The 13,901-nt window shown below is 46.1% G+C and overlaps 1 protein-coding gene across 1 annotated transcript in view; it reads right to left on the reverse strand.

Annotated features, from left to right (window-relative positions):
• PTH1R (parathyroid hormone 1 receptor) overlaps positions 1 to 13,901 on the reverse strand; it is a 159,355-nt gene that overhangs the window by 11,765 nt on the left and 133,689 nt on the right. Inside the window, exons 7-9 of the mRNA XM_034763841.1 lie at positions 13,511 to 13,664; positions 4,653 to 4,713; positions 524 to 638 (exon numbers count right to left, since the gene is read on the reverse strand). Coding sequence (XP_034619732.1) covers positions 524 to 638; positions 4,653 to 4,713; positions 13,511 to 13,664 — 330 coding nt within the window. The remainder of the gene's footprint in view (positions 1 to 523; positions 639 to 4,652; positions 4,714 to 13,510; positions 13,665 to 13,901) is intronic.

Here is a 13,901-nt window from a genome sequence, read left to right on the forward strand (position 1 = left end):
CTTCCATCCTACAGTTTTATTTCAAATGATCCTTGTGTGGTCTTGGCACTTTGCTCCTTCCAATGCACAGAAGGAACCACCAGCGCCAGTTGGAGAATTTCCGTCGACACAAAATTTTAACAAGGGAAGAAAATAAAAAATAATTTCCCGGATTAACTCTACTAATTACATGTATTAGCCCATTTACTGCAGAAGGTTCCAATGCAGAAGGCCTGATTCTCCTCTCACCCACACTGCTCTATCCCGTGATTTGTAAGTCAGAAGAATCAAGGCTATTCGGCCTGATTCAGAGCTCTCTGAAGTCAGTGGAAAGACTCTTGAATTCAAGATGCTGGAAACACCTGGAGGACAAGTGCTCAGCACTGTCTGAAAATCAGGTCCCTTTATGACGTGTCAAGTCAGACCCCCCCAAAGTTGAGCCCCCACCCCAAAATCACTGGTCACTTGCCAATCCTGACCTATGTGTTTATTTTATTAAAAAGTTTGGGATCACAGGCTGAGTTTCTTTCTTCCAGCAGCCTACTTTTGGCTCCCATCCCCCTCGCCACCCCAAATCAAATCCGGTACTCACCACAATAGCTACCAGGAGGGGCACCTGAAATATCCATTGTAAATTGCTGGCACTCAAGTCCCAACACCTAGGAAGAGATTGGCAACACATCAGTAAATCCTCATCTGCCCAGGCAAATAGCCCCAAGGTCTGAAAACGGGAACCGTTCAATGCCCTATGCACGTGCGGAACCAACCCAACCCCAACCCCAACCCAAGCCATCCCTTCCCCATCCCATCAGCAATGATCGGCATCGAAACGGGCCTCCTTTTAACCCTACCATCTGCTTTTAAAAGCCAATTTTAAATGTATTTTAAATCTTAGGCCTAGATCCTCAAAGATATTTAGCGCTTAAGCTGCATTGAAATCTGTGGAAGTTGGGCATAACTCTTGGCAGATTTCAGGGACTTGCTCTTTTAGCATTGTGAAGGCTTGTGTCCAATCCTCTTTGAACTGGAATTCTGCCCCCCAGTCTGTAATGGCCAGGGTGCAGCAAGCCGTATTGGGATTCATAGAATCATAGAATATCAGGGTTGGAAGGGACCTCAGGAGGTTATCTAGTCCAACCCCCTGCTCAAAGCAGGACCAATTCCCAACTAAATCATCCCAGCCAGGGCTTTGTCAAGCCTGACCTTAAAAACCTCTAAGGAAGGAGATTCCACCACCTCCCTAGGTAACCCATTCCAGTGCTTCACCACCCTCCTAGTGAAAAAGTTTTTTCTAATATCCAACCTAAACCTCCCTCACTGCAACTTGAGATCATTGCTCCTTGTTCTGTCATCAGGTATCACTGAGAACAGTCTAGATCCATCCTCTTTGGAACCCCCTTTCAGAGAGTTGAAAGCAGCTATCAAATCCCCCCTCATTCTTCTCTTCTGCAGACGAAACAATCCCACTTCCCTCAGCCTCTCCTCATAAGTCATGTGTTCCAGCCCCCTAATCATTTTTGTTGCCCTCCGCTGGACTCTTTGCAATTTTTCCACATCCTTCTTGTAGTGTGGGGCCCAAAACTGGACACAGTACTCCAGATGAGGCCTCACCAATGTCGAATAGAGGGGAATGATCACGTCCCTCGATCTGCTGGAAATGCTCCTACTTATACAGCCCAAAATGCCGTTAGCCTTCTTGGCAACAAGGGCACACTGTTGACTCATATCCAGCTTCTCGTCCACTGTAACTCCTAGGTCCTTTTCTTCGTTTCCTTAGGCCTGGCCTACACACAGAAGTTGCAGCGATCTAACTAAAGGCGGGATATTAATCCAGTACAAAGGCCTGTGTGGACATACTTAAACTGGTTTAAAACTGGTTCCATGAGTTTAGCTCGTGCTTGCAAATTTACCAGCACTAGTCAATAATTACACAGGCTTCAATTAAAGTTAAGAGTGTCCACAGAGGGCTTGAACTCAATTGGCTTTAAAAATCATACCTATAGCTAATGCTTGGTGTGTAGACGAGGCTCAAGTGAATGCTGCGGTGGTAGAAGGTGCTGCCCTGGCTGTCCTGCAGGATGAAGCGCTCTGTTGAGAACAACTGCATGTATCTCCTCGTGCTGCTCTGCCAATGAGTCTCAACCCTACTCTGCAGGAGGTTCAATCTCCTGGCCTAGCCAATCCTTGGCCTCTCTGCTTCGGCTGCCCATAAGGGGAGGGGGCATTGATTGAGGTGGTGGGTTTTCTGATGTGGTCACCTCTCTGCTGGGAACTGGACAGAGGCCTCCAAAGATATTTTATATAGGCCACTGAGTGAGCCCGTCCGATGGTAATCATGGCTTCACACCGCCGCTGCTGTCGACTGGATGTGCTCCAGCAATCAAGAAATGAAAGGGTCTGTAGCCCTCTGCTGGCACCACACCACAGCAGTGGTTTTCACGTCCGGGGGCCAGCGTCTGTTCCGTGCGGATGTTTGAGGAGAGCAAATAAAAGGGGTGGTGAAAGCCCCGACAGGAGCGGAAGATTTTTACACGGTCAAGGTGACGAGGGATATGTTGTCCTCTAATGAGCTGAGTGGTGAGCTAAGTCACATGCACTAGGGCGTGCAGTTAGGTTACCCTTTGCTCGTAGGATAGGAACGTACTTGTAGCATGGTTTCAGATATGGATGTATATCGTGCATGCAAACTATGCTGCACAGCACGATATCAGGTTCGGTTCCATTTTAAAACCGGAGCTACTGGCGGGGTGGGGGCGGGGGGAGGGAGCTACAGCCCCCCCCCCCCGCACACACACACCCAGTGCCCGGAGAGGCTTTGACTGAAAAGGTGGCAAATTTCAGAAGTTAGCATTAAGTATGTTCAGCTTATGCTGAAATTGGCAGTGGGTTTGGGGGTGAGGGGGCTGAGCGTAGAGTAGCTGCCTTGTGCTATTTCAACTGGCTAGTGTGTTAGACCAACACCTGTCCAGGATAATCTAGGTATGCCTAATCCGCAGCAATGGGGGGATGGGTAAATGACCTCTCAAGGTCCTTTTCAGCCCTACATTTCTGTGACTCTGTGCAGTACTGATCTCAAAAGGTTTCAATGTCTGTAGCGCAGTGGTGGGCAACCTGTGGCCCGTAGGCCACACCCAGCCCATCAGGGTAATCCGCTGGTGAGCTGCCAGACAGTTTGTTTACATTTGCATGGCCGCCCGCAGCTCCCGGTGATCGTGGTTCGCCGTTCCTGGCCAATCGGAACTGTGGAAAGTGGCATGGGCCACAGGGACGTGCTGGCCGCCGCTTCCTGCAGCTCCCATTGGCCGGAAAAGGTGAACCGCGGCCACTGGGAGCTGTGCGAAGCCATGCAAATGTAAACAAACTGTCTGGCAGCCCGCCGGCGGATTACCCTGATGGGCCGCTGGTTGCCCACCGCTGCTGTAGAGGAAGGAGAAAAAGTACTAAAGAACCACCAGGGCCTTAGACATGTAGATCAAATCATAGAATATCAGGGTTGGAAGGTCATCTAGTCCAACCCCCTGCTTAAAGCAGGCCCAATCCCCAGAAAGATTTTTGCCCTAGATCCCTAAATGGCCATCTCAAGGATTGAACTCACCACCTTGAGTTTAACAGGCAAATGCTCAAACCACTGAGCTATTCCCCCCTACTCTATGGTTTGGAAACTGTGGGTCTTATGAAGATGGAAGAAAGGTAGTAGAAAGTAATATGCTGAAGAGAACAGCGAGCAAGTGGAGGGTAGAGAGTGTTCATGGAAGAAATTAGGGATAACGTATATCTGGGACTCTCAGTGAGATAGGCTGGCGAACATACGATTGATGGGGGCTGGATGTCTGATAAGAATGGAAGGCAAACAATTAGCAAAGAAAGCATGGGAGGAATGGGACAGTGAGAAAGGACATGGAAGAACAAGGATACGATGGAAAGACTGTCAAGAGAAGTTTGAAAATGAAAAGATTGTAACTCCAAGACCTATGAACCCTTGCCATGGACTGGAACGAGTGGTGAAGAATCATGGGTGCCTCCACTCATGTGTAAATGGAAAAAGCGAGTGAAGTGCAGTACTGACCTCTGCTGGATGGGATTGGAACTACTCAGATGTGTGTCATAAGCCCTGTAATGTACAAGCGAATGGGTGATTCTCCTTTAGCTCAAGTGGTAGAGGTATGCTTGTGGAGTGCAACACCAACAGTTGGTGGGGGATCGAACCTGGGACCTCTGGAGCTAAATGCACGAGCCTCAAGCCACATGGCGATTAGCTAAAGCTGTAGCAAACATATTAATTTCTAAGTGGTCTTGGTGCCACTAGAAAGGCCAGAACACCACACCCAGGAGATGTGTGGGTTACATGAGAATCACAATTCTATCCCTGAGCTTGATGCAGACTTCCAAGCGGTCCCAATGTGCCGGCTGTGAAGTTGTAGGTGACCACAAATTGGTTAAATTACTTAAAACTAAAGATGAGCCAGGAGAGTTACAACAGAACCAGAGAATTTCATCCCCTGCTTGGTGCATTTCCTGCCTTCATTTTAAGATTGCTTCAGATCTGCAGCCTTATCTAGTTTTTTCCCCCCCAGGGTCTGTAATTCATCCACAAACCTCTCGGTTCCAAAAACACAGCAAAGACATAACACAAGAACAGGAGAAAAACAACACAGAATCCAACCAAGACTTACTCTGTGTCTGCTAGATTGGCCCTCACACTGGCCCACACTGTGACAATTACAGCAGGGAGTCCTGAAAACAAGAAAGTACTCATCAGTAAATACAATGTATAGCAAACGCAGTCCATTGCAAGCCAACTGCCAAGAGCTAGAGCTGGTGTGAGGGAAATTATTTAAAGGACTCCCCCATGGTTCAAGTATAGTTTGGAGCCTAAGGGCTCAATCCTGGTTTCACCTCCAACTTCAGGGAACCACAGGTCTGGAATCAGACATAGGCCCATATTCCATGTCTTGGTTCTATCCAGAACACCAAATATGAATACCTTGGAGTTCTGGGGAAATTTGGATCCAGAGACACAAATGACTCAGGACTATTATGATTTATATTACAGTAGCAATGATCTTACTAGAGGTCTTAACTGAGATTGTGATTCCATTGTGTTGGGCACTGTACTTACCTATATGAAGAGACAGCCCCTGCCCCAGAGAACTCACAAACTAACTTGGCAAGAAGGAGAAATGGCAGGAGATGAGTGACTTTGCCAAGGATCACGCAGCAGGACAGGGATGGGACCAGAACTCTGGATTTTCAACCCACTGGACCACACTACCTCTCTGGATAGAAAGCATCCTAACCTTTACATACCCATCACACACATATCCAAGATGGCTGCCGGCAATCCCCTCAGACAGTGATGACCTCTCTACCTTCCACAGCTTCTGAGGCTCTGGAGACCTTCTCAAAAGTTTGGGAAGCCAGTAGGTTTCCAAGTAGGGCAGATCAGTTTGGATATTCATTTTTGTTTATAACCCTGTGGCACCAGAGTCAGATGGGATTGGGGAGAGCACTTGTGCTGCCATTTTGGGTTACAGGTCATCTGGAGGCACTAGGCTCTGTGTGGCTATACAGTTCACATAACGGTCTCACTGCTGCCAGTTAAAACTGGATTCAGCAGAAATCCTATGGGAGAGACCATCTTCGTGATAGTTCCAGGCTGATCTCCAAACCCAGGAGATAAGTAGAGCTAGCTGAAAACGTTCCAGTGGAACAGTTTCAAGTTGGAACATGCTGATTCGACAAAAAAATGATCCGTATTGCAGGAACATATTGAAGTGATCAAAACTTCTTTCCACATGAGTGTTTTGACTTTTATATTCATCTAATACACAATCCAAATGATAAAGTCAAAACAAAATATTTTTGGAATATTTCATTTTGCAAAAGTGCTGAGATTTTGACTTTTTGTCCTGATTCAGGACAAAATCTTAGCATTTCCTATGGGACAGAAATTCCCAATTTTGACCAGTTCTAGAGATAAGTATTAACTATGGAAATTAGAGGGCTAGGAGATTTTGCTGGACAAATCATTCAGATTGCCAGGGTTCCTCTAATTTGATGCATCGTGACATTTTACCCATTGCAATTTGATCACCAATTTGATCAAAGGAAGAGCTTTTTCTCAACTGGGATGGAGAAGAAGCTTCTTCCATCTGCCTCATGAATTAACGAAAGCTAAGACAACCCTGGGAAAATATGTTTAAAGCATAGTGGCCAAATTCATCTCTGGTGTAACCTTGCTCATTTCAGTGGATTTACACCTGGCATTATTTTTTCCCTGTAAGAGCTAAGACAATACTGAATAGTGGAATAGATTCTTTTTTTGAGTCCAATTCTAATTTGTTTATGCACCCAAATCCCTCATGGACTTCCCTGAAAACCCAGGATTGGGCCTATAAGAGCTTCCACAAATGTTAGTAAAAGAGCCCCCTTCATAGAATATCAGGGTTGGAAGGGACCTCAGGAGGTCATCTAGTCCAACCCCCTGCTCAAAGCAGGCCCAGGCCCCAGATCCCTAAATGACCCCCTCAAGGATTGAATTTACAACCCTGAGTTTACAGGCTATCCCTCCCCCCGCAGAAAGCAAAGAGGATGGTTATTAATAATTATAAACTCTGTGTAGCTTCTATGCTCTGTGGGGCCCAATTCAGGAAAGTCCTTATGTATGTGTTTAACTTTACACCCATTTCAGCTTCATTGAAGTCCATGGGATGTTAAACATGTGCTTAAGTAAGTGCTACGTACTTTCCTGAATGGGGTGTGGGGCAGAGACTCTCTCTCACTATGACCATTTCTACATTTGCCTATGCTTGCGGCAGCATGTAGGGTCCACGTAGCTACACGCCCCAGGGAAAGGCAGGCTGTGACCACACGCACTGGGGTGTGTAGCTACAGGCAGTGGGGAAAGGCTCTGGCAGCCGGACACTACACTGCTAGACCCAGAAATGCAGACATGGGAGGCAGTGCTTGGGTGTGTAGACAGATGTGTAGGATACGGGGGGTTCAGGCATGTAGGGCACCCTACTCTACTCAGCTGTTCATCATTGTCCATACTACTATTTATACCAGTGCTAGATGGGTATGTAGTGTTTGTACTGTACACACTGCCCTACATGTATGTACAGAGCCTTATACAATGGGGCCCCGATCTTGGTCGGAACCTCTAAATGCTACTGTGATAGAATCATAAATAATAAAACACTGGGCCTCATTCCAATCTGGTAGAACTCCTCTGGCTACAATGGTACTACAAGAGGGATGCATCTGGACCACGCTCTACAATTACATACAGTGGTTAACATTAAAAAAAAAAAAGAAATATTTAATTTATGGCCCTAATAATTTGTGACCCTATTGCATTCTACATATAGTTGGAGACTTTTTATAAGGTCAACTAAATACTTCCTTTTCAGGGTAAACCACTATCTATGGAAGATATGGGCAGGGAAACCTCAATTTTACAAACCATATCCTCAACTGGGATTGCTGTCATTGGAGCTATGCCCATTTACAGTGCTGAAAGTCTGGCCCCATTTTGAGTGTGTCTACCCGGCAGCTGGGAGCGAGTCTCTGAGATCGGGGAGATAGTCTCACGCTACCACACTAACAATAGCAATGTGGATGTTCTGGCAGAAACTTGGGTGCTCACCTGACCTCCTCGGCTTGAGGGACTGAGAATCTCTCGCAACCCAAACCAGAGTGTTCACCCGTTAGATCTTGTGGCTCTGTCACCCAAGCTCTGACCCAGTGAAGTTGTGGGTGAGAACTGCTATTCTTAGTACATCAGCCTGAGCACTGCTAGAGTGGGTTTGTCTGCCTGGACTGAGAAGCTCCCACTTGCAGTGTAGACACACCTTGTAAAACTTGATTCAAAACCCATTAAAGTCAATGGCTTCCATGAACGTTAATGGGGTTTGGATCAGTTTTATAAATATGAATAAACAATATTAATACTTAGCTCTTATGTAGCTCTGTTCAGCTATAAAGTGGATCTCAAAACACTTTACAAATGAGGTAAATACCATTATCCCCATATTACAGATGGGGAAACTTGAGGCACGGAACAGGGAAATGACTTGCCCAAGGTCATTCCACAGGCTAGTGGCAGAGCCAAGAATAGACCCAAAGTCTCCTAAATCCTATTTCAATGCTTTATCCCCGAGGCCACACTAAATAAAGACATACACAGGCTCTGTGGGCCAAATTCTACTCTCAGCTGCCCCGATGTAAGCTTGGAGTAACGCCACTGACTTCAATGAAGTTACTCCGGCTTTACTCTACAGCTGGTTGACATTTTTCAAACACAATATTTTTAAACAATCGGGTTTTTAATGACGTTTCCTTTTCTCCCCTTCTTCCCCATTCTTTCTCAATGGCAAAATGGAAAAAAAGGAGGGGGGAGAGGAGAGACAAAAGCGGGGGGAGAAAATTGTGGAATTGGGCGGAAAGGAAAATGAAAAAATTAAAAAGCAAATAAGTTTGAAAACAAACATTTTCAAAACAGAAAATTTTTTGATACAAAATGGGACACATTTTGAAATGAGTCTCCTTTTCAAATGTGTAAAATGAAAATTACTTTGACAAAATTTTGCATAATCCCCTCCTCCCCCTTTTTTTGACCATCTCTATTTTACATCAGTGTAACGGAGACAGAATTTGGACTTGCAGGTTCTTTCCAAAGGCCATGGCTAGTTGTTCAAATTATTTAAAAGAAAAAAAGAAACCTATGTTATAAATCATAAGACTCTCGACCCTTGGGTTCCCTACAGTATCTCTTTAACTCCACTTTCTGCTGGGTCTCAACTGGCCTCTCCCACCAGTAGTTATTATGGTCATCACATGGATGCCCAATTTGAGATTCTTTGGGACTGATTTTAAGTGGTGTCAAGGTCCCACAGCTTCCAGGTACATCAATGGGAGCAGTGGGCGCTCAGCCTACTCTAAAAACCAGGCACAATGTCAGGACCCAGAATTAGAAGACACGCTCAAAAACTTGGCCGTATGTGTCAGCCGGCAGGTGGTGCTGGCAGCGAAAGTCACAAAGGATGAACTGTCCTTGCAGCTGGCGAACCAGCCACGAAGGGCAAGCCTCACAAAAGCAATTTGGTCTCCCTCATGCACACGTCCACCCACACCCCAGCCCTGCGTATGTAGCCAGCATTCCCACAGGTAGAGTCCCACAGGGTGGCGATGCTGTCATTGACGTCTACAGTATCCACATTGTATGCGCTGTGCATGTCCAATCAATACACACAGTGTGTACAATGCAGGTTCTATAAAGTCAGGTCTCTCCCCTTGAGCTGGAAAAAGTGCAAAGTCTCAGGCTAGGCAAAACCCTCCCCCCCAACCCCCAGCCCCCTTCCAACAAAAAGACACCCCCCCCCGAAAAACCCCCCCCCCCCCCACTTCTTCTAATGCCCCTGAGTCCTGCATGATGAAGAGCTAAGAATCCTGACTCCACCTGCAGTTCAGAAAGGGAGACGTCATTGGAGTGCCGGGATGAACTGTATCTGTTCATAGGCCTATAGGGGTGTCTCTATTCCATGCTATTGTGCTATCTTCTGAGTGCTCTGTAACACCAAACCATACGTGGTCAGTAAAGGGCAGATTATGCACCCCTCACTGAGTCATGCTTGTGTAACGCCAACAGATCCCGGTCGTCAGCAGGCAGAATTGAACCTGCGACCTCAATGCGTGAGCATCTACTGCATGAGCTAAAAGCCATATGGTTTTTAAGCTAAGGCTATAAAGCAAACTCAATCTCTCGTGCTCGCTCTAAGTGGTCTCGGTGCCACTACATGGGACAGAACACCACACCCAGGAGGTGTGTGGGTTACACATGCTCACGCAAGGAGCCCATTAGGAGGAAGGGCTCCTCAGTGTGAGTAAGGGTTGCCCTAAAGATCTTGTGTCTCTACAAGTTGGAGTGTTAACTGAAGCGTTCTGGGCTATAATACAATAATAATAGCATTCAACCTATGGAAAAGAGCCCCTCTTCCCTGTCCTCTGCTCCAGTAGCAGGAGTAGTTATTCTTCATTTCCCTGCCTACAAGCAGTTGAGTAACATCACTGGCACAGAAGAGATGCTGAAGGCTGCTCTAAGTTGCGCCAGATCTTTCTGCATTTAGCTTGCAATCACTTTGGGGGCAGGGATAGTCTCTCACTGGGCTTCTGATCCTGGTTGGTGCCTCTCTGTGCTCCTCTAACAGCAATAACTCTCAGTCTATTTTAGGTTGTCCTATCGCACTCACCCTCGTTGTGTCTAAGTGCCGTGAGGTCAAGTTACCAGGGACAATTAAAACGTTGTGAATAAAATACAATTGAAATAGTCTGATTTTCTACAGTTATTGGTCATGCTCCTTGGACTTCCTTTATATAGCAGCTGCAGAGAACCTGAAGCTTGGTGGTGAATTTATTGACACGTAAAATCCTTTTTTCCCACTAGATGTCTGCAAGAAACAAATTCCTTCTGTCACCTTTGTATCCTCTTTACTACAAGAAGGGCCAGATCCTTCTACTGACCAGAGCTCAGCGAAATTTTTCAGCAGAAATTTTTTTTTCAATGAAAAACGGGGATTTGGGTTAACAAAACTTTTTGCAAATTCATGTTGAATTCACAAAATTGTTTCAGATGAAAAAAAAAAACCAAAAACAAAAAAAACGACAAATCCCTCCACAAATCTATCCATTTAAATATATTTTTTTCTTTGACACCACTTTCCCTTTTGAAATTTACTTCAGTTTAATTTTAAAACAGTAAAAAATAAATTAAAAAAAGGAAGCTTAAAATCAAAAGAAAACATTTGGTCTCAGGCTGAATGAAACATTCTGTGTGACCCAAAATGATTTTTGGTTTTCATTTTTTTTTGATTTGCTGAAAATTGTCCTAAAAAAATCTCATTTTCAGGTCAACCCCAAAGAATTTTTTTTTAACTCAGTTTTTTGGAACTGCTAGTGAACAGAAAAACCAACTATTCCAGGTCCACTGTTGACAACAACTTATGCCAGCTGAGGCTCTGGCCTGTAAAGTCTCCTCCGGATAAGTCCTTGGATCTAACATCAGAGAGCAAATCGGTGTTTGGGTTCCTTCAGCATAAATTGATTTATGGTGAACGGTTTGGATTTTCCTAGAAATCTCCAGGGCATTACAAATCCTCAGATGTTTGTTGTTATATAAGCAAAGGATCTCAGATCTTGGGGCAAACTTCTCCCTTATGTACCTATGTGAACATCGTAGTTATTTATCACTGGTTCTACATTGGTCTTCACTGTGGTATGGGCATGATCTAGTGCCCGCTGTATTGAATTGGAGTCTTTCCATTGACTTCAGAGGGCACTGGACAGGGGCCCCCTTCTGAATGCCCAACAGGTATCAAAGCTGTGTGTATGTATATTTTTTTATCATGCTAATCCAAATAAAGCAAAACCAAATGCAACTGGAGGAAATCATCCGTTCTCATTCCAGAGGAATTTAATTGAACAGCCACGAATGTTTGGAGTCAAACGGATAATTGGTGTTGTGACAGGTGTGCCTTTAGCATTGTGAGCGGCTCAATAAATTGATTATACTTTGGCAGCGATCGGAAGTGTTAATGAAAGGATCCGATGCCCGTTTGACTGGGGGTTTTTTTTGGCTACTTCAGCATTATTAGCAATGTTGCGTTGTGCTAAATGTGTGGCATTATTTCAACCGAATCGCCCCTATTTCTAGGATTTGCACTAGGAAATCATTTATCAGGCCTGCTCTGTACCAAGCATTTCATTTTAATAATAAGCAGCAGCATACATTAGGTGCAATTCTCTCAGAAGTAAAATAGACACAAGACTAAATTAGTAAGGTGCCTCTGCTACTCTAGGGCTTTGAAGAGTTTTTAAATATGCGAGTCCAAAGAATTCTCAGCCTAATAGCAGTTGGAAGAAGAATTGTCCTGTCGCGGATGTTTGGACATCCCACTAGCCAATGCATCATTCTTTCACTAGGGAAAGCCAGGCTTTCATAGTCTTTGCAACGCTGACACCTCTGAGACCCCTGGATCTCAAGACGCAAACCGCTACTGCCTGAGCTCAAAGGCCAAGCTCCGTAGCAAAGCTGTAGCAGGCTTGTCAACTGCTATGTGGCTTAGCCACCACTAGAGGACGACAGAGTTCCACACCGCATGGGCGGGACATACATGTTACACCTTGAATGTTGACTATCTGACGAGTTGGGAGATCCACTGGTATAGAAACCACAGGTGGAAATGACCAAGTACATAAGGCAAGCTTGTGGCCTGCAGTATATTCTACAGGGCTTTGTCCAGTGCATTTTTTTAAAACAAGGTCTCTGCTGTTTCACTGGAGAAACTCGAATAGATACCTCCCTGGAGAAGCTTTCCCTGCTGTATGTTCCTTTGCTCATGTACTGCACCCCGTTATGTCTCGTTATACCCGTGAGTGCCATCTTAAACATTTCCTCTTCTCCCTCGGTGTTTCCACCCATCAGACGCTTGCAGGCAGTTATCGCACTGCCCTCAAACGATCTGCACCTCATTCGTCCCTGCCCTGTCTCACCAAGCCAGCGGCAGGGCCAGAGGGGAACAAAGGCACATTCTCTTCTTAAACACTTGTGTGTAAACAGCCTTCCACGAATGGCTTGCCCCCACCTTTTCCCTCCCTCCCTGCTCCAAGAAAAGATCCAGGCATAAAAAAAAAAAAAAAAGCTTCCCCACAAATTGCAGGTTTCCATTTGCGCGCTCGGACACTCGAGAAATCCGGTGGCAGGAGAGTCTGAGGCCAGAGGAAGGAAATCAGAGTGTCGGACTCCCCCATGAACCAACATCCTGAGCCCTGGCTGAATGTCCCATTTAAACAACCATTTCCCCAGATGCTGACCGTCTCAAGGGAAGCTGGCCCAGCCGGTGTCACACCCGTGTCAACTTACACGGGCTGAGGACCTGGCCCCTGTATCTCTAAGGGCAGAGAATTATTTAAGAGTGAAATCAGCTGCAGCGCTGCATTCCAGGAACACTTCCTGGTCGGCTCTGCACGGGATCAATCTGTGATCGAGACATCCAACTAAATATTATCTTCAGGGACGCGGTCCTGCCACCCCTTCCACGGGGGAGGGAGGCCCTGCCTGGGACAGGATTTGGGGAGCCCATGTAGGGGGAGTGCAACCTTTGTATGTTGCACATTGCAGTTTCAGGTGATTCCCCGTGCATTACTACACAGCGGGGATTCAGGGGACGGGGCGAGTCAGAGGACGGATTGGTGGATCAGCTAGTATATGGATCCAGCTGCCCTCACGGAGTGAGGCAGACTGGGGGACTGTCCATGGAGCATTTCCCCTGCTGCTTCGTGTCCTGATGAGGACTCCAATGCATGCTGGAGATAGTATGTGGACAAGGGCAGATAATAAGGCCTTCAAGGGTGATGTTTCAAGCAACACCTCCCAGCCCTTTAACTCTGTCTTCATTGTCTCTTCGACCTGCACAGACACACACCCACAAACACACAGTCAGCTTAGAAAACCCCGAGAGCAGCGGCGACTCACCCCAGCCAAACAGCGTGAAGCCCCAAAGATACTTCTTCTCAGAGAAAAAGGCCATGAAGATGAGGCTGTGGAGATAGAGCCCTTCCACCAGGATCCAGTAGTAATTGGTCGCCAGGAAGTACAGGAAGAAGGTGACGACGACCTTACAACCCATCTGGAGTGAGGGCAGAGGGAGAAAGGGGGGTTAAAAATGTGGTGTGAACCTGAAGCAGTGGTAGTTATGGGTTAGCGAGAGCGTGAAAACAAACTGAAGAAGAAAAAGGCTACCATGCAAGTTGGAGAGGCTCTCCACAAGGTGTTCTACAGGCAGTGGCTTGGGTTTATGGCTAGAGCCCTGGTTCTAGAGGTTCTAGTCCCACCTCTACTGCTCACTTTGCCTCCATTTTAGACT

Source organism: Trachemys scripta, chromosome 2, assembly GCF_013100865.1.
Source record: "Trachemys scripta elegans isolate TJP31775 chromosome 2, CAS_Tse_1.0, whole genome shotgun sequence".
Taxonomy (NCBI): domain Eukaryota; kingdom Metazoa; phylum Chordata; order Testudines; family Emydidae; genus Trachemys; species Trachemys scripta.